The sequence below is a fragment of the Numida meleagris genome, chromosome 6, assembly GCF_002078875.1.
Source record: "Numida meleagris isolate 19003 breed g44 Domestic line chromosome 6, NumMel1.0, whole genome shotgun sequence".
In the NCBI taxonomy this organism is placed as follows: domain Eukaryota; kingdom Metazoa; phylum Chordata; class Aves; order Galliformes; family Numididae; genus Numida; species Numida meleagris.
This window is the reverse complement of record NC_034414.1, coordinates 23,318,300-23,342,386: the sequence shown is the minus strand read 5'-3', so window position 1 is coordinate 23,342,386 and position 24,087 is coordinate 23,318,300. Positions and strand designations below refer to the sequence as shown.

The following is a 24,087-nucleotide window of genomic DNA, read 5'->3' as shown; positions in this document are numbered from 1 at the left end:
GCCGCCGCCGCCGCCGCGCTGGACTCGCACTGCGGCCGCCGCTTCAACTCCACCGTCTCGGGGCTTTGGAGGCGCTGCCACCGCGCGGGCTACGAGCCGGACAGCGAGGAGCTCATCCGGAAAGGTGCGGGGCGCCGGGAGCGGGGGAGAGGGAGGGAGTGCGGGAAGCGGCCGCGTTCCCGCTGCTGTCCGTGGTGCTGGGCGCTGCCGGCCGGCGCTTCCCGCTGCCGCGGGGCCGGGCGGAGTGCAGGTGAGGCTCCGGGCGGCCCTGCCACGGCCTGGTTTGCGTCTCCCCGTCCGCCCTAAATGCTGCAGTGCCGGGTGGGACCGCGGCCTCGGGAGCCGCTTCCGTAGGGCGCTGCTGGCCTGCTTGCTCGGGCTCGGGCGTTCTCCTAACCCTGGCATCTTGTTGTTTAGAGCAGAGAAATGCACGGTCTTGTTTGTAGCAAGGTTAGAGGGACCTGTTGTAGCGTGGGGGGTCTTTGCGTTGCGGCAGCAGATGACTGATGGCCAGGCCTACGTGGTGACTGATGTGTGTGGCTGTGTCACACAGGGCTCCAGAGGTGACGGGAGGGAAAGCTGTGAATCCAATGCTGCTGTGGTACAGCACAAAGCCAAGCGGTTTGTGGTATGTAGATAAAATTCTAGGGCTGGATGGTATGATGATACAAATAATATAGTGGGCTGCCCCACAAGTCAATAAATAATATCCAAATCAGGTTTAGGATGAGAAATGCTGTGTGTGATTAATGGCAAGTAACAGGACTTACTGTTCCAGTAGGTACCTGCTAGCACAGGGAGAGTAGGAGTTGGGAGAAGCGCTTCCACTGAAGCACGAAATGGAAATGCTATCTTAAGAAAACACGAGCAGTTCTTCATTGGCTTCCAACTGTGACGCCAATCCAGCACAGCAGAGGACGAATAAACTGGCACTGTGCAGCTCAGTTTGTCATTGTCCGTTCTTTCCAGTGCACGGTGGTGACTCGTACTTTCGGAAACCCTAGTGCAGGCATGCTCAACCCGCAGCCCAGCACAGCTCGCAATGCAGCCTGGCCTCTGACCTGTGCCAAACGGCAGTGGCTCTGCCCCACCAAGCAGTCCACTCAGCAACAAGCAAACTTCAGTGTGCTATTAATCCTATCTAGGCTGAAAACAAGACATGTAAAGCTGAAAGTACGGCAAATAATTTTATGTATTTTGATGCATTGGCTAAACACAGTCCTGTGAAAAGCAAAAAATATGCAGCCATGCTTTCCATTGTGATAAAGGAATTTGGGAACAGGTTTTCAGATTGCAAAAAAAAATTCTTTTTTTTGTATATTTGCAACTCCATTTTTAGTCAACATAAATACATAAATACACGACCAGCAAAATTTTAAACAGAATGTATAGATTTGCAATCAGATATTCAACTCAAAAATGTGATCGTGCCTCTCTGTTGGACTTCGATAAGCCCTATCTTAACAGAGAGAAATACCCCTCGCTTCACAGTCAGGCCTTATTTGTGTCATCAATTTGGCATTACATACATTTGTAAACAATTGTTTTGAAGGATGAAGCATAGGAAAAATGAAATTTCACAAAAATATTTGATGAGTATCTTGAGAACTCCCTAAGAATTGCAACCACTGCAATCGAACCAGCCCGGTGCGTTAGTTTCACAAAAACAAGGTAAAATATCCCACTAGTTTTACAGTTCTGTTCCTCTCCTTTTTTTAGGTTTCAATAAAAAAATATTAAAAATTAAAACGGTTTGTTGCTTATATCAATTAACTATGTTATATTTCATGAGGGCTGCTCCGTAAGTAATGCCTCCCACTTTATTTTATTGAGCCACAATGTTGGAGGCGGATGCTGGCAGCGTGGCGGTAGAGGTTGAACCTTCCCGCCGGTATTTCATTATGTGCTGCTGCCGTGTGACAGATGGCAGCAGAGGGGTGGTCTGACAGCGTGACGTCTGATGTGAAAGTGTGTATGAAGAAAAGGTGTGTCATTGAATTCCTCCATAAGGAAAACATGGCACCCGTTGATGTTCAGTGATGCTTGCTGAATGCCTCTGGAAGCCAAACAGTGGATGTTATCACAGTGAGGCAGTGGGTGGTGCATTTGTGCACAGTACAGTGGGTCACATCTACTGGTGCAGATTTTTATGAGCGTGGCATGCAGGCTCCTGTTCATCACTGGTGAAAATGTCGAGCTAATGGTGGTGTCTATGTTTAAAAAATTGTGTTTTGTAGCTGAGAATTTGCTTTATCAAACAGTCTTACCATGCTCATTGTATCTTCTGTAGTTTTCATGGAAGTAAGTAGCAGGCATTACTTGTGGAGCAACCTACATATATGTGGCCTAGGCAAGCCAAAATGTTGGACACCCATGCCCTAGTGCTGTGTTATTACCTGCTTCCTCTGTTTAGTTTTCTAGCATCAATTTTTTGCGTTTTCATGTTTATTTCCATGTTGATCTCATTTCACTAAAAGGCAGCTTATTAATTTCATTCTCTTAATTGTCCCTGTAATGTAAAATGTTTATCTGCTTTTCTGCTTCACGGCAAACCAAATGCTTTCAGCTCCCATTGAGATGAAGAAAGGCTGAGGGAAGGGGGGGGAAGGATACCGCTTTGGTTGCTCCTCAGTACTTTTGGCTTTGAGGGATTTTCCCAGCACTGCTGCGGTCAGACAGAAAGGGCAGAGGCTGTGTTCTGCATGCGCGACGGTGTTGTTGGGGTGGTGCCTGATACTCCTTAAGGTTCAGCGTGTTAAACTGGGAGGACTCTGAATCCAAAAGGTTTTCCTTCTACTTTCTTTTTTTCTTCAGCTGTGCTAATAATAGACATCACCTCCCCCTGCAAACCTTACTTCCCTTACATTCTTTACCTGTGTTGCTGCTCTAAAGATTTACATACAGAGAGGAAATTAATAATAGTTCTTATAGAGTCAAGTCTTTAAATAGATACGACTCTCTTCTTATCCCTTCCCCTGACCTGCTTTATTAGCAGCCTTTCCTTGTTCTGGCTGTCTTTCTTTTCTCGGGCAGCTATGATTAAGCAGCTGTTTCCAGCTGGTGGTCAGGTGTGGCTGTTGCTGTTGGTTAAGAACAAATGGGTTTTTTTCCCTAGTGCGAGCTGAAGCTCACTGCTCTGCATCTCTGCACGTCCTCCTTTCTCTTCCATTAGCTGTAAGTTTTCAGCTAGCTCTTTGGTGACGTGTGATGCCACCTTCTATTCCCAGGACTAGAGATTTTTGTAGGCTTTCAGTGGCAGGGATAAACAATTTTGTGAAAGTCCAGTGGTAATTTTGATTAAGGTTTATATTCTTCATTGTCTAATACTTCTGGAATAAGGTTTCTTTTCCTTTCTGGGTGTCTCTTGAGTCCAGAATAAATTACTTAAATCCATTTACAAGTTAATAAGTGCCCTTACCCGTTTAGATAACTCCATGGATTTCTAGTCCACTACATATGTACTGTCATAAATGCAAAGCAAGTTCTGTGAAAAGTTTAAAACTTAAGCATTTTAGCCAGTAATATATATGCACACTTACTTTTATATATGTAGTATAGATCTTCGCTTTCTATTTTTAAAGGGAAAAAACAGGAGTAATAAAAACACAGGGCAAAACTGGGAGGTGTGGGAAGTGTTTAAAACTAGTAGGGGAGAAATGTGTGGGTGTTTCTTTAAAATGCAAAGGAGGAAATAATGGACAAATGGAAAATGGAGGTTAGTAGTTAGTACCAGATAGCAGCCAAAGAACTGACTCGTGGCAGGGAAGTCAGGAGGTGTGTGTAGGGGGGCACTGTGAGTATGGGAACCTGCGTACAGTGCAGTGTTGTGTAGAGCCTGTGCGATGTGGATTACACGCTGGGTACTGCATCAAAAACATTTTGCATGGAAAACTTGTAGGTAGTGAGATCCTGCAGGGATTTATTATATGCTATTTAGTGGTCTCGTCTACTGATATGAAAAACATACTGTTTGCAAAATGGTGATGGTGGAAAAATGATTAATTAGGAAAGCTCAGTTCTGATAGGCTGCTTTGCATTACTTGGAGGGTTCATTTGAACATCGTGCATAAATTGAAGGAATTCTCTTTTAAAAAAAGGTTTGTCACTACTCATAAACTGAAGGGTTTATAGCTTTTTATAGCTTGTTCTGGAAAAGCTCTGGGACAGGACTTGTGCATCTCATATGTGTTGGGCAGAAATAACTCCTTGGTACCGCCATGTAGCTGAGAAGGTAAGAAGAACCAATGGACGTGTAAAGTGGAGGAACGCTACAGGTTGTGGCAATAATGAGGCCCTTACGGGAAAATGGCTTCGTCCTGGTGTCTGTATGTGCAGTCCTCTCAGCTGATGGGAAACTGAAAGAGTTAAAGGAATGACTGTCAGCTCCCATTGAACATGTGTTACAGTGGGATATGTAATAAACAAACCATTCAGTCGTGGCCATTGCTAAGCGTGATCTGTTAGTAAATACAATTGCAAAGTTGATTTGCCAGACTAGAGGCTACTGGGTGATGGTGTGGACAGAGTGATCCCAGAGCTCTTCACAGTGCTGGGCAGAGGTGGGAGTAGGCTGGAGAGCTGCAGGGCTGCTTAGGCCTAGGGCAGGAGGGGGTGGGAAGGGAGCGGAGCTGTCCTGCCTAGTCTCTGACAGCCCAGGGCAAGGTCCTCTGCTCTGCATGGGTGTCTTCAGATTCAGATGTCCTCTGGTCTCACCCAGCCTCAGTGCTCAGGCAAAAGAAGTTATCAAGGGACACAGATGTGTGATGCCCTGAGGGCAGTGAGAGGTTACAGGAGGGAAACCCTTTTGCATCTACAGCCCTGAGGGAAAAGAGGCACCTGAGGACAAGGTGTGAGAAACAGTGTTGGCTGTGGGAGCCCACAGTCACGTAGGTCAGCCATGGAAGTGTCAGCAGTTCATTGCTTCTTGTATATATTTTTTAATCAAGAAAATAGCACATACAGTACAACTTTCATAATGTTCTTTTAATGCCTTTAAGAAATGGTAGGATTAGGATGCTGTGCAACCTTTTTCTCGTACATATGCAGTATGATAATGTAATCTCTTGAGCGCATGCTCCCTTCTGTCCTGCATTTTCAACTTATTTGTGTGCCAAAAATACCAACATTCCCCTTAATTCTTGTCCTTGATCACCACACTACTCCATTCTATTCAAGCCCTTGCCTGAAGGTAAACTTTTTAATTTTGGCAGGCTTTCTTATGGCGGTTGTCAGTCTGTTACATCTGAAGTTACTTTGCTGGCAGGTTTCTGAAATGGAGAGCAGAATGCTGTCCCTGTCTGATAGCCTGTGATTTAAGGCATACGAGGTTTTATGATGAAGGACTAATTGGGATACCTTTGAAATATGTTTGATTTTGTGGTAACTTTGAGATTGAAAAATGCACAAGATGCAGCCCGTGGGCTACATGTGTGTATCTGGGCGCACAGTGTCTCTGCAAATTAGGCTTAAGCCTTACTCAGCAAACTGGAAGCACGAATTAGTCACAGGAGATGCAAAATTTGGCTATTGAGGATTGCCTGGGTGCATGCAATAATTTTGTGGGAGAAAGTGGGTTAAGTTCACCGTAGAGATCACCCTCACTGCTAACCTGACCCTAACGCTTACCTACATGTTTCAGCTCTGAAAAAGTTGGACAAGGGCCACCAGTGAGATGCCACCTGGCTCACACCAGAGCAGGCCCATCCTGCACTCTCAGAGAAGTGGGAATCTTACAGGAAAAATGTTTCTAGTGGCAGAACCAAAGGCTGTCACTAAGCCTATAGACTAGATGTCAGAGCTGAGCTTTGTGGGCAGCATAAATCTGGGAATTCTCCAGTGTCTGAGCTCTTCGCTTTGTGACCATGCTCTCTTAATAGAGGCTTATGTGCTACCTCTGTAAAATCAGCACTTTGTTCTGGAGAACGGGAGGAAGAAAGCTTTTAAACCGGAGGCAGAATGAATTGGTATTTGAAAACCTCTAAATAAGCAGATTTGTGTAAGAAGGTGGAGAGGTTTTACTTTGTTCTACATGTAAGCTACTGTAAGAACACAGACCACAGATTTTCTCAGGCAGTGGCAGTACAGCCGAGGACAGGAGCCCACTTTCACTGCATTGCTGCTCAGAGGCTTCGGGAAATCTAGCTTTGGGCTTTCTCCTTTTTTGGGGTGTGTTCTTTATGTATCCGCTTGTTCCACTTTAAGTAATAAACATCATTGTTCTGTTTGCATAGGGGAATTCAGATCCCCCTTCCCACCTGGAGGCTCAGCTTGCTTGCTGGAATTGGCTGGGCAGTGTGCGTGCACACTGTTGTGAAGTGGGAGCTTCCTCCTCACAGGGCTCTGCAGGAACTAGCTGGGTGCACTCACAAAGTCCTACTTCCCATGGCTGAAGGAACAACTCAAAGCTCATTTCTTCTCCTGGGCTTTCTAGCATCTTTTGTAAACTTAGGAGACTGCAGCTCCCTGTTAATGATTGTCCACCAACTTGCTGGTCAACTGTTTCTAAAAGGTTCTTCTGCTCCAGAATTCAAGTAGTGGTGATGACCCCATAGCCATTGGTCAGGGGAACTCTTTGTACTCTTTACCCTTCTGGCTGTTCTCTCCCTCCTTCACACCCCCAGTATCTTCACTAGTTTTGTTGTTTTGGTTGTTTTCTGAAGTAAAAAGCCCTTTCAAGAGGAGAATGTACGTGGGTTCACATTTGTAGTGGGGATACGCTTTTCTTTAAGCTATAATGGCAACAAGCCTACAAGGTACCATTATTCATTAGAATTGAAGTGAAGAACAAATGACTACTGGAGTGAACTCAAACTTTTCTCCCCCTCCATTCACTTTCCAGCATTTACTCAAAATATTCAAAAAATGATTCAACTCTGCATTCTTAAGAGACGAAACAGTCCTGTTGGTATTCTGACACGTTCTTGACTCCCCAGCTATCCCAAAGACATTGTACCAGTTCCTCTAGGAAGCTTCTGGGTCCTTTTGGTGACTAGAATTACTTTTCACCCTCAGGCTTTTCTTCCTGTAGCCTGCCTGTGTTAGCAGGGTTCCCCTTTTCCAATTTTTTTTCATAGCAAGACTACCTCTGCTCCAGGTCCCCAAAGACTTCGAAGTAAGCTGTTCTTTTTTGGTGACATTTGCTCTGGTACTCCCCGTGTATGAGCTCTGCTGGGCCAGCCAACTCAGCAGCAAGCTCAAGGCACGAGAGTTTTGCTCTGTTTCACACTGATGTCTCTTTTACAGGAGTTATTCAGCGTTGCACTGCTGTGAAGTATCACTACACCTCCAGCTCTCTGCCACGCAACTTACCCATCAACATCACCAACACCATCCGGCAGGATGAGTGGCATGCTCTTCGTAAGTAACCCAAAGCAAAGTACAAGACTGTCTGGATTACTTGTTGCCTTAAAAGTAATGCCACGTGAGCTCTTCAAACCAGGTATCTGTCACTGGTCTCTAAGTATAACGGTGTTTGTTAGCGAAGATGAGAAAGCAGCTGAGAGTATAATTGGAAGGGGCCGTAAGATTTGGAAGGGCTTATGCAGGGGAATTCAGGAATAGAAGACTGCATAGTGTTTTGTGAGACAAAATTGTATTCTGGATCTCTGAGGATAGACAATTTCTTGTTGGCTTGAAGCCAAGGTGCTGTGGCACTTTATAGTCTGTATAGAGCTTGTGGATCTTCTGTATGCACACAAGTGACCTGATGCAGCTCCCTGGCAATGAGCTCTTTTAAGGAACATCTCTGTTTGTCCTCTTGCTGGCTCCCAGCCCACAGGCTGCCTCGTGCCCAGGTCCTTCCCACACAGACGACTGACCTGTAGCCTGTCGATGACCATGATTTGCTCAGGCTTTTCTGCTCCTGTTTCTCCCTGTATTTCTTTGGTTCCATTGGCTCACATAATTTTTCATGGCCTCAGTTATGTGAGCCACAGTGCTAGGAAATCTCGCTATAGACTGAACTAGGAGGAGACAAGAACAGCAATTGTGTTATGGATGATGAGAGTGCTGTTCATATCATCAGCATATTTTTTTAAGAGCTCGTTACTGTAATTCTTCCCTTCACATTGTATTGATCTTCTGTCTGCTTGTCTTCCCACTGTTCCCATCTTCACCTCACGCCACCTGCCTTCTGTATTTTTGGTGTTTCCTTTTATTTCTATTTTCAGCACTCACCCCAAAATGCAGAAAAACCACACGCACACCAGTTCTTGCAGCACTTATGTTTGCAAAACACTGCAGAATTCATAATGTGCACCTTCTGTCCAATGCTATTTGGCTGCATTGCATGTGTTTACCAGAATTGCTCTTGGTCAGCAAAGGAATGCTTTCTAGTTGCACGGTGCCCAGCTGAAGGGAGTCCGGTTGGTTGAGTGCCAATAGTTTCAGTGTGCTGTGCAAACTGCCTATCAAGGAAGCTATAGGAGGAGCACATGCATGTAAGTAAAAACATTAGCAACAGCAAGTCCTGTTTGGGTGCCTCCAACTTCATTTTATTCTTGCTTTTCTGTTTTTTCTCTCCAGATCTGCGGAGGATGACAGCTGGCTTCATTGGCATGGCAGTCTCTATCATCCTGTTTGGGTGGATCATCGGTGTGCTGGGTTGCTGCAAACAGCAGGAGCTCATGCAGTACGTGGCTGGGCTCCTCTTCCTAATGGGAGGTGAGAGCCTTTTGCTTGTGTTCTGCTCCTGGCGCCGCTTCTGGCACCTGGCAGGACCCATGCGTGCGTGTGTCCGGGCAGCCCCTGCTGTATGTGCACACACTTCTGCTCTGGAGAGCTGGTGTGTGCCCACAGGAACCACGCGCGCAGTGCGCACAGTCCTCTTGCCTACTCTGTGTGCAGCCTGCTGCTCCTGTCAGTTCACAGATTTATCTAGGGAATCTTAAAAACAAAACCCCAAATCAACGTACAGCACCTTTCTGCTGCTCAAAGATGCTCACGTCTTCCAGTAACAATGACTTTCTGTACTTTTTGCTTGTCCAGCTGAAAATCAAGGAGAGTTTGTTTCTTTACTTGAAAGGGGCATAGCAGCAAGAAATGCAACAAAAAGCTACTGAGATGCTGCAAGGATACGGACTCTTAAATTGCAAGCAATAAATATGCAACTTTTAAGTTGCTGCTCATCTTTTTCTTAATTGAAAGGCAGAGCTGCTACCTAAGAGGTCAGGCATCAGCATCTGTAATGGAGGCAAGCAAGGAACACAATGGTATAACAGCGTTTCCAACCATTAACCAAGTAGCTGTGATAGTAGTTTGGTGCCATGTTGCGAATGGGAGGAATGTTCCTTTGCTGTAAGAGAACCTTCTCCAGAAGTGTTCTGGGGAGATGCACGGGAAGCCAGCCTGCTGCTGTGGTGTGAAGCCAGTAAGGCTGAAGTTAGCATTGTGCTGTTCTTGATCATTTTACATGTTGCTTAGCTGCATGTTTCAGTGCTTTTAACGTCTTAATGCACAGCAGTGAGGGAATAAAGTGGAACAGGTAGACTGGGAACCTTCTGAGTGTTTTCTGCACAGGTTTGCTGTGGTGGGCATGCTGTCAGCAGTAAGATGCCGTTAGTATTTAGACCAAGGTCAAGAGCTGGAGAGAATAGAGTGATTACCCCAGCCTTGGGTCTGTTATTTTAGCAGTTTGACAGGATCCTTTTCTTTAACATGAATGCTTTGGAGAGTAGACCTCAGCTTGGACCAGATGTACTTAGGTTAGACCAGGATGAAAGTACTTTCAACCTAACTCCATAAAAGACATGAGATTTTTTTCCATTAATAAGATAATTAGACAAGACTCTTAGTGACTAGAAAGTGTTTTGAAGAACTTCAGCCCTTCCCCAGCTGTCCTGTCTCCAGAAGAGTTGCCTTTAACCTTCCTATGGTTTCAGAGATGACAGATTCTGCAGTTAAGTTAATACTGTAGCAAAACTTTGATGTAGGTTAAAAAAAAAAAAAAAAAGAAAAAAAAAGCATGAGGCAGTACCATTTGAGAGAGTCTGTGACTCTAGCTAGTATTCTGGAACTTAGCAATGCAGTAGCAGTTGATTAAAACCCCTGGCACTTTATATGGTCCGAGTCTACAGCTGGCAGCAGTTTGGAAGTTCCCAGAAGCAAGCAAGCAGTGAGCATTGCAGAACTGGGCTTTAGCCATGTACCTTCCATAGGAGACATTCGTCACTGGAAATAAAGTCTTGGGAGAGCTGTTGCATAATGAACTACAAATGACTGAGATTTAAACAGCAACACAGGGAGCTAAGACAGCATTGATTGTTTGGAGCATGAGATATGCTCTAGTCGTATGTATTTTGACATTCTTTTTCATTTCTTTTTCTTCCTTTTAAAAAAGTGACCGGCTGGAAGGAAAAAAAGTGTAATTTTTATTTTTGAAAATGTACAGCTTTCAAAATACCTGAGCTGGAGGAGGAGGGGGACTAAACAAGTGAAAAAACAAGAAACAATCAGCATAATTAACCTGAGGGCACTGTAGAACCCTCTTGCTTTTCTCCTGCAGGTACTTGTTGCATCATCTCCCTCTGCACATGCGTAGCTGGGATCAATTTTGAGTTGTCACGCTACCCTCGCTACGTCTATGGGCTGCCAGAGGACATCAGTCATGGCTATGGCTGGTCCATGTTCTGTGCCTGGGGAGGTCTGGGCCTCACCCTGCTGGCTGGGTTCCTCTGCACACTGGCCCCATCCCTCAACACTTCACGGGCATCCGTACAAAAACCCAGACAAGAGAATGGGGCTGTGTGACCTCGACGGGAGTGAGGAGAGACTCTGGAAAGCGCAGCCTGGGCAGAGCTGTGGGTTAACACCAGAAGAGGTGGCGCGGCGGTGTGGGGAGCGGTGCCATAGCTGTGGAAATACCAGCCTGGGGAATGCTGCTACAGGCTCCAGCCATGGACACGGACATTGCAAGTAACTCCAGGTTTGAATTATTGCCGATTTGCTCATTGATGGTTTAAGGGGGGACAGTTCTGTTTTGTTTTTCTTCTGTTTACAAGGGATTAAGTCCAAGGCTGTGTCTTCTTTTGTGCTGTTTTTTTCAACTGTACCTCCATGGTCCTGTTACTGTCCAGTTGTAAGGGATGTTTACGTACCAACTCTATTGCTGCAGGTCTGTGTAATTCAGACCCAAATTAGGGCAAGAAGCTATGTGAAGTTGGCTTGAACACTTTTGCAACAGACTTGTCCAGTGTTGGCTCAGGCCATAATTTCCCAAAAGAACCGTGATCTAAAGCTGGGGTTTAGGCCAAAGAATTAGCCCATCATTAGTATTAATTCATCTAAAGCAGAAATCTGTGCTATTCTATGCTGTAGTATCAGCTTTTACTCACCACTAGAGGTGTTTCATAAAGGAGCCTGCTGTCACTGAGCAGCAAGACTGAACAATCTCTTACTTGCTTTAGGAAAAGAGGGGGAAGTTTTCCTCGGCTTCTTAGGCAGGCCAGGTTACTCATTTGGCTAACTAACAAAGCCTTGTTTCAATGAGGAGATGTATGCAACGTGCAGCTTATAACTATTCTATTAGAGGCCAGGACAAAATATGATATGGTTTGAGCTGCTCGGATCGACCTCCATCACCCAAGTAACTTGTGGGTGCACCTCCTGTTCTGTAAAAGGAGATGAGTAATTCTCCCTGAGCTCAAACAAACAGCAGTGCTGCTAAAATCGCAGAATGTACAGCCCCCTCTAACATTACTATCCAAAGGAACTGCAGTGTGTTTTCCTCAGGAACGCGTGGCTTCTGCTCACTTCACCACTCACCCCTTTACAATGCCAAACACCCCGAGCACAGCACAGCAAGAACACACGTGCTCCGCTGGAACAAGTTCCCTCTCTAGACTGAGCGGCAGGGATCTTGGAACCAGTGCAAGTACTATGGCTAACTCAGGAACACCCGCCAAAGTACTCTGGGTGCAGTTTTCTTTCATCCATCTATTCTTTCTTCCCTCGCATCCCCGCCCCTCTCCCAAGAGTCCAAAAACTGCACAGGCAAAGATGAGACGGCCAGCATTTGGAGATGTTTACATTGTATTTCAAATACAATACAGTGGCATGTAAGATACTTAATGCTAAAGTCAGTGTATTTATGAAAAGTGTAATTTTTAAATGGAAGTTGTAATTCTCAACTGGCATTAAAAGTACTGAAAGACTTGCTCAGTGGATGTAATCGTGAATTCTTTCTTATCGATTACCAGACTGATTCACCAGAGCACTCACGTCTATCAGCAGTGGTGTTAAAGCTTCCAGAGTTAAGTTTAAGCTTAAACGAGAAAATTAAAACATCATTCACATGTGAGTCCTGTCCACCTCTCCACTGCAGAGTTGAGTGTTTGTTGAAAAAATTTTCAAGATTCTGAAAGAGGTGTACAGCCTGTTCACTGACTGCACACATAAAAGCAGGGGCTGCTGTCTGAGCTGCAGATCATGGACACCAAAGTACACTTACTGCAGTATTACCTGGTGGTCCTCCTTCTGACGTAGCAGAGCAGGATTTAATCCACGGGCAGCATGACGGGCACTGTGGACAGGAGGTTCTTACCTTCCCTCTGTAGATGGAGAACCACTGAACGAGGGCAACAGCCCCACCACATCACCGTTTTAGAGGAAAAAAAATGCTTTATTTTTTCCAGACAGAAAGTAAGTGGTACAGTCCAGTCTAGTCCCGTCCTCTGCCGAGGCCACTGCCTTGACTAGGCAGAGATCAGGCATAGTACTGCAGATTGGCTTTTTTCTTTGCTTGAACCTCTAGGATTCCTTCCATGTAATCCTCGTGGGTGAGCTCTGTAGCTCCACGGCGGAGGGCAATCATCCCCTGCCCAACAAGACGTATTTTAGTGAGGGCACGTGAGTGCCACATCAGTTCACATTCATTACTCCATTCTAGCTTTCTTATTTCCCTCCTATCAGTACTGGCTGCTGTAGAGGATTACTTACCGCTTCAACGCATACAGCCTTGCACTGGGCTCCGTTGAAATCATCTGTGCAGCGAGCCAGTTCCTCGTAGTTCACATCAGGGCTGATTAGAGTGGGGAGAGAAAGAAGTCTGAGAACACGTGCCAAACAGGAGCAGGGTACAGAGCTTCCTTAAAACCCAAGGGAGCTCTCACCAGGGGAGGGGCCCTACCACTCCACAGCCCTCAAATACCATCAGTGTTAGTGACAAACAGCCCCAGGTCACACCTGTCCCATACCTGACGTTCATTTTGCGTGAATGGATCTGCATAATTCTGGCTCTGGCCTCCTCATTAGGCATTGGGAACTCAATCTTGCGATCTAATCGTCCCGAGCGGAGCAAAGCTGGGTCCAAGATATCAACACGGTTGGTTGCAGCGATCACCTAAGTACAAGTACGGTTATCAGACTGAGGTACCTGAAGGACAGGCCTCTCTCACCCCCAAGAATCCACCAAGCTTCTTCCCTGGATGCTGTTTCACGTCCCCTGCTAGAATGCCCTGGCCCTCAGCAGCACTCTGCTAGATCCCAACCTTGACTTGTGTATTGGGCTGGAAACCATCAAGTTGATTAAGCAGCTCCAACATGGTCCTCTGCACCTCCCGATCACCAGCCTTTTCACTATCAAACCTGAGGAGGAAATGAGGGGAAAAAAAATGATCAGCTGGATCACCCCACCCCTATGTTTTTAATCACACAAAAAAGCAGAATGAGCGTATTTCACACTCCTTGGTTAAGCTCTTCCAATTCCTACTTGATTCTTTGATGAACACTGCAACTAGAACAGTCCACAGCATCCAAGCCGTTTTGTCCTTAGAGCTGAATGGGGCTAACGCTGTCCAGGCCTAAGCAGTAAATGAGGATAAAGGTCTCCCGTGCCTGATGCCGTTACCGGTAAACAGTTTTCTGCTGCAGCAGACAATTTGATCTCCAGGCTCACACATTTCACTCAAGCACGTGTACTTTGAGCCCAAGGATTGTGGTGAGTGCTGTATCTGTGATATGGTTTACTCTCTTTCTAAATAGGCCGTGCATTAAGCTTGACTTCCCTTGTGTACTCAGGCAGTGGGGAAAGCTAGGCAGCTCCCAGGAGCTTTGCAGCATGACCTGCACCTCACCTTTTAGTGCCAATGGCATCCAGTTCATCAATAAAGATGATGGAAGGAGCTTTTTCCTTGGCTAGAGCAAAAGCATCTCGTACCAGCTTGGCTCCATCACCGATGAACATCTGCACAAGTTGTGGACCTGCAAGTTTCAGGAATGTAGCCTGGGAAATGAAAGACAATCCAATGTCTAGTTTTTCAGTAGCGCCAGAGCTGAATACTACAGAAAAGCCTTAATTAAAACAAACAACCAAGTAAAGAAAAAGTCCCATTCTTCGTAACATCAGCTTACAGGTATACCCCTTCTCCCGCTGGAGATGTTCTTTCTCTTTTTCAGGTACTATTTTACCACAGCGTAAGTATTCAAAGGTTCCTTTTACCTTGGTCTGGGCAGCACACGCTCGAGCTAGAAGCGTCTTCCCTGTTCCTGGAGGCCCGTACATAAGGACTCCTTTGGGAGGCTGTATACCCAAATTTTCAAATTTTTCCTTATGATTCATTGGCAGGACGATGGCCTCCACAAGCTGCAGCAAAAGAAAAATGAGAAGTCAAAACCAAACTTCACAAATCCAGGCTGCCTGTTTCAGGAAGTTCAAAGCCTGCTCTCCTCATTCACACTGGTCTCACCTCTTGGATTTGTTTATCGAGCCCGCCGATGTCGCTGTACTGCTCTGTGGGTCTCTCATCCACCTCCATGGCTTTCACCCGTGAATCATATTCAGTAGGCAGAGTCTCCAAGATCAAGTAAGAGTCCTTGTTCACACCCTACAAACACAAGCTCTTTGCTTTTAACAGGCCCTTCAGACAGCAGTCGATACACACACATCAGCGGTGATCCACTAGACCTCTAGGCTGCAGGTAAGACCAGCTCCAACACTAGCAATCATCAAATCGCAACAGTTTGGCAAGGTGGACAACGCAACAGCTAATCTGGCACATTTTAGAAGGAAGGGGCCCAATGTATCAGGCAGACAGATAGCTAAATTTGAGGCACTTAATTCACTGTCTGTATAAATAGGCTCTCCAACGCTACTTTTCTATACTACAAATATTACTGAAGCCATACATTTTTTTAATCAAAATGTTAGTATAGAAATAACCTCAGAAGGATCTCAACAGACTGTATCCTTTTTTAAAGGAAAAGACGCATGCAATTTTCCGGCCAACATCACAGCTAACAGTCACGACGACATTACTCACCACCAGATCTCCAGGCTTCAACTTCTCAGCATCAACCAATCCGATAACGGGCAGGAAATACGTCTACAGGACAGGAATTCCAGTAAGCAAAGCCAGTTGTACTAAGACAAGGACCTTCCCAGCACTCATAGAATCAAAGAACCTGTGAACCTGTGCTGGCTGTACCCAATGACTGCATTGTCTTTCGAGTGTTTTTCAGTAATTCCCAGAATAATCTTCTCCATGATTTTACCAGGCAGTGACAGGCCTGTAATGACCGAGGCCTTCTTTCCTGCCCTTCCTGAGAACTGGGACAGTATTCGCCAGCTTCTAGTCAACCGGGACCTCTCCAGATTCCCAAAATCATTGAAAAAATACTCATGAGGGTCTCACGATGACATGAGCCAGCTCCCAGAGTACCCTGGGATGAATCAGTGTAACTTCTGGCTGCTCCTCACACCCAACCGGACACATGGCTCTTACCTGGCGCGTAGAGGTCTTGATGACAGCACACTTGCCCTTTCTCTGGGAATCCAGGTCAATGTTCGCTCCGTCCTCCTCCTGGTCGTTGGGGTCAACATCCAGTAGCTGAAAACCACAGTGAAAATCTTCCCTATAATGAAACCAGACTAGCAAGATGTCCTCAGATTTAATGCTTCTAAGTTACATGGAGTACGAAAAATAAAAGTTCCCATTTCCCATTAGCAGTAGAATCTTGAAAGCACTGAATTACCTTATAAAAATTCATCTTTTCCTTTCCTCATGCAGCAGCACACAACAGCACAGAAAAAGACACTACGCAGCCCAGAACAAAGTAGTAGCTAATGGCACTGATTTCTCTTCTCCTTTTTTCTCTCCTTACAGCATCTCACATTATTCCTTAAGCTCATTAAGTTCTAAAACACTAATACCAACCAATCCTTGTTTTCCAAAATTGAAACTGCCTGCGCTTTAAAGAAAAATCAGCTAAAATGATTGATTCACAAAAAGGACATCATGTAATGTCTGGACTTTCTAAAGACATTTGCGAAGTTATCTCAACCGACCTCTAACAACAAACAAAGCAGGTGTAAGAAGATGCTGTGAATAGAATCACAGAATCATAAAGGTTGGAAAAGACCACTAAGACCATCTAGTCCAACCATCAGCCCATCCCCACCATGCCCACTAACCGCATCCCTCAGTGCCACACCTACAAATTTCTTGAAAAGCACCATGGATGGTGACCCCACCACCTCCCTGGGCAGCCTGTTCCAGTGCCTCAATACTCTTTCTAAGAAGAAATTTTTCCTAACATCCAACCTGAGCCTCCCGTGGTGCGAGAGGCCATTACCTCTTGTCCTCAAATACCAAGGCAGTTAATGGACAGAAGTTGCAACATGGCTAGCAAGTCCCTGAGTGAGCAGGGACTGCTCCTTAATATCTATCAGTTACGAAGAAAACACTTGAGAATTTGTTAATTCCAATCCATTCTCTTCTTTCTTTCTACTTGTGTAACTCCTAATTTTTTTTAATTAGAGTCTCTTAACTACTGTTATCTTAACTGCAGAACTCATCTTCCCGCAAAGCTGGGAATAGTTTACAGATGTACAAGTTGCAGACCCACTGCTTTTCAACCACTGTAATATATTTCACATACTCAGGTCCCCAAGAAATGACCCAGACATAACGAGGGTAAGTAATAAGCACTTCCAGGTCACAAATAAAACCACCAGAAAAACCTGGAAGTCCTGACCAGGATCATAAACAGTCTGAGAACGCGCCGCATCTCCAATTACCAGTGGGCTCCCAATCCCTTCTGCCTCCTGACACAAACGGTGCACAGATCTCTCCTTGCTCCAGAGAGGCACTCACCTCAATAACATTCGAGACAAGGTACGGCAGAGTTTTGTTCACTTTGATCTTCTCACTGTTCTCTTTGATCTTATCTTTCATGGCCTGAAGCTCATGGGTTACTCTCAGCACTTCGCTCTTCATGATCTGGAATCAGAACACAGAAGAAAGACGTAGAAATCACAAGAGTATGGCAACATAAAATTTATGTTATTCTAGGAGTAAAATAATAATAAAAACGTAAGGCTGGGAAGACAATGGAGATAAAGAGAAAAGTAATATTAAAATAGAAAAAGTCTGAAAATTAGCCTAAATATTATCTATCAGCAATGTCTCCCCAGTGTCACTGGATACATTTACCCTGACCAACACATCAGCTCACAGGGTTGCAATATCGTCTAGACAAAGCAACTGTTTGTGTTTTTTATACACATACATACATACGCATATATACACACATATACAGCATCATAGAATCATTATGGTCAGAAGGACCACTAAGATCACCAAGTCCAACCATCAGCCCATCCCCACCATGCCCACTAACCACATCCCTCAGTGCCACAGCTACACATGTTTTGAAAACCACCATGGATGGTGACTCCATCACCTCCCTGGGCAGCCTGTTCCAACGCCTCACCACCCCTTCTGAGAAGAAACTTTCCCTAATATTCAACCTGAACCTCCCCTGGTACAACTTAAGGCCATCACCTCTCATCACCATTACCTGAGAAAAGGCCAACCCTGACTCGCTACAGCTCCTTTCAGGTAGTTTTAGAAAGCAATTACATCTCCCCTGAGCCTCCTCTTCTCCAGACTGAACAATCCCAGTTCCGTTAGCTGCCTGTCAATGGCTTACGGGCAGGTTCAGCCTGGTTCCATGACTAATGGGCCGGGGGGACCCACAGACCCATGCCCCAGGAAAAGGGAAAGAGGAAAGGGTAGGGAGATGGGCCTAAAACAAAACAGTGGCAACGATCTGAGGGGAAACAAACTAATTTACTAAATAAGATATCGGAATACAAGATAACAAAATGTAATACAATATAACCGGAACTGAAGCTAATAAATCAAATAAAATGAGAGAGTGTCCAAAAAAAAAACCGGAAGGCCTTACTCTAATGCTGAAGGCGAGACGCTGCCAAGACGAGCAGAAGGGGAAGGGAGAGAGAGGCACGCCTTGTGATATGCAAACAGTTTTTATCTTTCCCTCTGAATGGAAAACTGTAACAGAACAGCAAGCAGTCCTCTGGGAAATGTAGTTCTGCTTCTCTTCTATCGATGATCCACAGAACTGGAGCATTAACTCTTTAACTCTCAGTACACTACGTGATGTTATGATGTGGAATACTGATAACAAAAATCATAAAACCATGACACTGCCCCTCATAAGACCTCCCGACTCTTCACCAGCTTCACTGCCCTTCTCTAGACATGCTCCATGGTCTCAATGTCTTTCTTGCAGTGAGGGGCCCAAAACTGAACGCAGTACTTGAGGTGCGGCCTCACCAGTGCTAAGTACAGAGGGACGACCACCTCCCTGCTCCTACTGGCAGCACTATTTCTAATACAAGCCAGGATGCCTTTGGTTTTGGCCACCTGGGTACACTGCTGGCTCTTGTTCAGCCGGAATTAGCTCTTCTCAGCTAATCCCCAGATCCTTTTCTCCCACGCTGCTTGCCAGCCACTGCGCCCCAAGCCTGTGGTGACGCATGGGGTTGCTGTGACCAAAGAGCAGGGAACAGCACTTAGTCTTGTCAAAGCTCATACAACTGGCCTCAGTCCATCGATACGGCCCGTCCAGATCCCTCTGAAGGGCCTTCCTAGCCCCAGGAGATGAACACTTCCTCCCAACTTGGTGTCATATACAACAGCTTGGTGAGGGTGCGCTCAATTCCCTTGTCTACATCAACAATAAAGAAACTGAACGGGACCAGCCCCAGTACTGACTGCTGAGGAACACCACTAGTGACTAGTTGTCAGCTGCATTTAACTCCATTCACCACCGCTCTGAGCCTGGCCAGCCACACAGTTTTTTTATCCAATGAAGAGAACACCTGTCCAAGCCATGGGCTGCCAGCTTCTCCAGGAGAATGCTATGAGAGACAGTCAAAGGCTTTACTAAAGTCTAGGTAGATTACATCCACAGCCTTTCCCTCATCCACCGGGTGGGTCACCTGATCATAGAAGGAGATCAGGTTGGTCAAGCAGGGCCCGCCTGTTGGCTAGGCCAGATCCCCTGGTTGTCCTGCACATGCCACATGATCACGTTCAAGAAGATCTGCTTCCTGACTTTTCCCGATACGGAGGTCAGGCTGCCAGGCCTGTAGTTCCCGGATCCTCCTTCCGACCCTTCCTGTAGATGGGGGTCACATTAGTAGGTCTCTAGTTGTTTGGGACCTCCCTGTTTGACCGGGACTGCTGACAAATAATGAAAGTGGCTTAGCGGTCACTTCTGCCAGCTCCCTTTGCACCTTGGGTGGATCCCCGCCAGCCCCACAGACTTGTGACAGTCCAGGTGAAGCAGCAGGTCGCTGTTTCCTCCTGAATTCTGGGGGGCTTATCCTGCTCCCCATTCCTGTCTTCCAGCTCAGGAGGCTGAGCACCCTGAGAATAACTGGCCTGACTATTAAAGGCAGATGTGAAGAAGGCATTGAGAACCTCACCCTCTTCCTCATCCTCAGGGACAACACTCCCCACCGCATTAAAAAAAAAAAAAAAAAAAAAAAAAGGCAGGAGATTCTCCTTGGCCCTCCTCTTGCTGTTAGTATGTATTTCTGAAAACATCTTTTCATTTTTTTTATCACCTTTAACAATGGTGGCCAGATTAAGCTCTTGCTGGGCTTTAGCCTTTCTAATTTTCCCTCCGCATATACTAGCAACAACCTAGTACTCTTCCTAAGTTGCCTGACCCTTCTTCCAAAGGTGGTAAACTGTCTTTTTTTCCCAGACTCTCAACTAAAGCTCCCTGTTCAGCCAGGCCAGTCTCCCTCTATGCTGGCTCAGTTTACGGCACGGGGGACAACCCTGTTCCTGCGCCTTTAAGACTTCCTTCCTGAGGCATGCCCAGTCTTCCTGGACATCTTCGCCCTTCAGGGCTGTCTCCCAAGGGATTCTCCCAACCAGCATCCTGAAGAGTTTAAAATCTGCCCTCCAGAAGTCCAAAGCAGCAGTTTTGGTGACTTCACCAAGAACAGAGAACTCGATCACGTTGTGCTCACTACGCCCAGGACAGCTTCTGACCACCACACCTCCCACCGGGCATTCTGTTTGTAAACAGGAGGTCTCATGGGGTACTTCCCCAGCAGGCTTTCTTACCAGCTGTGTCAGGAAGTATCTTTCACACGCTCCATGAACCTCCTATACTGCTTCCACTGGGCCGCGTTATACTTCCAGCAAATGTCAAGTAAGTTGAAGTCCTTCACGAGAACAAGGGCTAGTGATTGCGTGACTTCTGCCAGCTGTCTACGTAACAGACTCCCGCTGGGATGCCAGCCTTGCAGGCCTTCCCCATGATCCTCACTCACAAGGCCTTGATATTATTCCCAGAGTTAAGCTCTACAACATCAAAACACTCTCTAACATAAAGAGCCGCTCCACTGCACCTCCTTCCTTGCCTATCCCTCCATAAGAGCTTCCAGCGCTCCACTGCAGCACTCCAGTCACGAGAATGTTCCAACCATGTTTCAGCGATCTTAAGTCATACTTTACCTGCCACACAGTGGCTTCTAGCTTCGTTTGTTTGTTATCCATGCTGCGTGCACAGGTGTAGATGCACTTAAGCTGGGCTATCAGTCTCACCCTAGCCCTGGCATGCTGCCCCTAGGCTCATCTCTAGCAAGCCTGATTTTATCCCCTTCCCCCTTCAAACCTAGTTTAAAGCCCCCTCAACGAGCACCGCTAACTCCTGGGCTAGAATCATTCTCCCAGTTTGAGACAAGTGGACCCCAACTGTTATCGGTAGGCCTGGTGCTGAATAAACCGCCCAATGATTAAAAAAAAAATTCCCCCGATGGCACCTGCCTAGATATACGCACACATATATACAGACACACGGGTAAATAAATATACACATGTGCACACTTACATGCATCCATTTGGAAGTTATCTGTTGCTGAGTTTGAAGAAGAATTGCGCACTGGATTGGTCAGCAACACCTTGAACTGAGAGTATCACGGTAACAGATCGAAGTACACAGAGTATGAACGGGGAATGGCAGAATTCGGGCTTGTGTCTACTGAGAGCAGTGGGAAGCAGTGGGACTAGCAGCACCTTTGCAATGGGATGCACTACCACTGCTTCCAGAGGAACAAAGAGAAATGCAGGTGCTGTTCTTATCTACAAGACTGTACGTATCAAAACCTACGTATAAGAAACAAACATCACTTGCTTCTGTGGAGAAAAACACTTCTTGTTCTCCATAAAAAGCAAACGACCCAACTCTGGAGTAGTATCCATTACTTATCTCCCAACAGGATGATAGCAAAGCAAAGCAAAGCAAAGCTTGGGCTCGTAGGACAACTCAGGCTGAGGGGACGGACCTCTGGGGGCCTCCACCTCCACCTGCTGAGAGAAGGGCCAGCCGTGCTCAGGACTCTACCCAATTGAATCTTGAAAGCTCCCAAGGACAGGACTGCACAATGGGGAGTACAGCTTCTCCAGGCAACCCATCGCACTGTCTGACTGCCCTCACAAGGAAAAGGTTCCTTGGGGCACATTTTTTCAATTTATGATCTGTAATTTATGGCTTGAAGTAACCTTAACCCGGACTTCAATATGATAAAAGTACCTTTCTGAGAACAACAACAACAAAAAACAAAAAAACAAAACAAAAAAAAAAACAACAAAAAAACAAAACCCAACACAAATACAAACCAAAATATGTTGGGAGCATGGAGATAACTTACATTTCTTTCATCTCACCATCACATAATTTTAACGTTTCTGTGAATTTTTCTACTAACTGGAAGGAAAATAAAAGATAACAAAGTTCTGTAATCCCTGCCCAACAACAAACACATTTATATCCAAAATTATCGCATCAAATACAGGTGGTTCTTGGTAGTGTCTGAGAGACAAGCACATACTTTTTGCTCCCATTCCTACCTGCTGTCACAGCCTGACAGCAAAACCACATGGTCTCTGAACTCACTGCACCTGAACCAGCTTATGTGGTTCTATGTAATAGAAAAACCATTCTCCTCTGTAAACTGTTTAAAACTCCTGATGTTAAGCACAATACTGTACTGTAATACATAATGATTCACAGGACAGAACTATCACAAGAACTGACAAAGAATCTGCTATATAAAAATGCAAATATTTAGAAATCTCATTCTACATAGTCTTGGAAACTTTCAAAGAACATTTCCAAGCCTGCATGAAGGGAGCGTTCCCATAAATATTTCTGCTACTTTCAGTATGATACTCTTACTACAGAACAGAAAAAGCTGCTTATGCTTACTCTATTCTGCAACTTAAAAACAAGACACAAATTTATCTTTGCTGTCTTTTAAGGATAAAAAGGTACGCTCAAAAGTCAGCAATGCTCGTAGAGCCTGAAGCAGTAGGATAAAGTGGCCCTGCACAGTTTATGAAATAACTTACCTCAATATTGCTAACTTCAAGAGGCAGAGACAAGCTTAAAATAAAGTTCTCTTCCAGGTGGGATGGGACCACCTTGGGACAGGCCGAGTCCCTGCCCTATTTAACTGCTTCCTCAATGACTGAGATGAGGGAACATTTGCAGATGACACCAACCTAGGGGAACAGCCCGTGCGCTCAGAGGTGGTGGGGCTGCTAATCAAAGGGGCCCTAATAATGTAATAGCAGGAGGGCAGCCAGCAAATGGAGGAAAGCGATCATCCCTCTGTACTCAGCACCTGTTAGATCCTATCTGGAGCACAGCGCCCAGATTTGGACCCCCTCCCACACAAAGCACACATCGAGAAGCCGTCCTGAATTCAGCCCGGGACCACCAAGATGGCTGGGGACAGGAGCACAGGTGCTGCGAGAGGTAACTGCGCGAACGGGACTCGTTCGATTAGAGAAGCGAAGAGCGGGTAAGAGACGAGAGAGGTTCGGACCGCACATAAGGCTGTAGGTATCCTCACCAGGACAGCCACGCACTGCTACAGGCCGCCCCGAGAAGTGGCACGACCTCCGTCCATGGAGACCCTTCAGCTCCCACGGGTACAGCCGCAGGCGGGGCCGGCCGCACGGGGCACGAGCCCGGCACGGAGCCCTCGAGGCCGCTGCCGACCCGCGCCGCCGGACCGCGCCGGGCCCGGGGAGAGCGCCCACATCACCAAGGCCCTAAAAAACCGCCGTCCGCCGGCCTCCTCGGGCCGTACCCTTTTCAAGCATTTCCCCTCAGCTCTCAGGCTCACCGTTCGCCATCACGGCTCCCGATGCGCTAACCCCGGCTCTCCCTGCTTCACCTCTGCTCCCTCGGTGGGCGCTAAGCCCGGCTCCCCCCTCCCCGGGCCCGGCCGCGCTACCTTGATCTCGCTGTCGAGCAGGCGGGTACGCTGCACGATCTCCTCCGTAGACATCTTCAGCACCTCCTCGCCGACGCCATCCTGCGGGGCACAACGGCACCGTCAGCCCCGACCCCCGGCCCGGCCCGGCCCCGCGCCCCCCGGCCCGGCCCGCACCTCCGACTCATCCCACACGGACGCCATCTTTCCCTCAGCGAGAGAGCGGCGCGCGGGCGGTGCGGCTGATTCCTCACAGCAGACCCGGCGTTCCCGCCGCCGGGCGCAGGGCGCGCGGCAGAGCAGCGGCGGCTGTGGGGGCTCGCGCCCCTCTCCGTTCCCGCCGCGACCCCGGCCCCTCAGCGCCGCGCGCTCCTCTCGTGCCGAATCTGCCGGCGGGAAGGCGGCCGTCGCCGCGCGGGTCACGTGCCCCGGCCAAAACTGCTGCGTGATGGCCCCGCCGCCATCTTGGTGCGGGCGGAGGCGGTGCCGTCGTGAGCGCCGCTCCTCCCCTGCCTGTTCCCCCCCCCCTCCCCTCACGGGCG

General features: G+C 46.9%; 2 protein-coding genes across 2 annotated transcripts; one reads left to right on the top strand and one right to left on the bottom strand.

Annotated features, from left to right (window-relative positions):
• On the top strand, positions 1-12,153 carry LOC110401271 (transmembrane protein 178B-like; the record flags this gene model as incomplete). Its single annotated transcript, XM_021402175.1, has 4 exons — positions 1-124; positions 7,243-7,356; positions 8,524-8,661; positions 10,502-12,153. Coding segments are annotated over 4 exons (621 nt in total), but the record flags the coding sequence as incomplete, so codon positions are not given.
• Positions 12,010-23,947, bottom strand: PSMC3 (proteasome 26S subunit, ATPase 3). The gene is made up of 12 exons (XM_021402423.1): positions 23,723-23,947; positions 23,567-23,647; positions 17,088-17,213; positions 15,717-15,821; positions 15,255-15,317; positions 14,682-14,819; positions 14,435-14,578; positions 14,070-14,218; positions 13,485-13,581; positions 13,191-13,336; positions 12,934-13,015; positions 12,010-12,811 (listed from the first exon to the last, which is right to left on the bottom strand). Exons 1-12 carry the CDS (start codon positions 23,747-23,749, stop codon positions 12,701-12,703), a joined length of 1,269 nt encoding a protein of 422 aa, XP_021258098.1. The 5' UTR covers positions 23,750-23,947; the 3' UTR covers positions 12,010-12,700.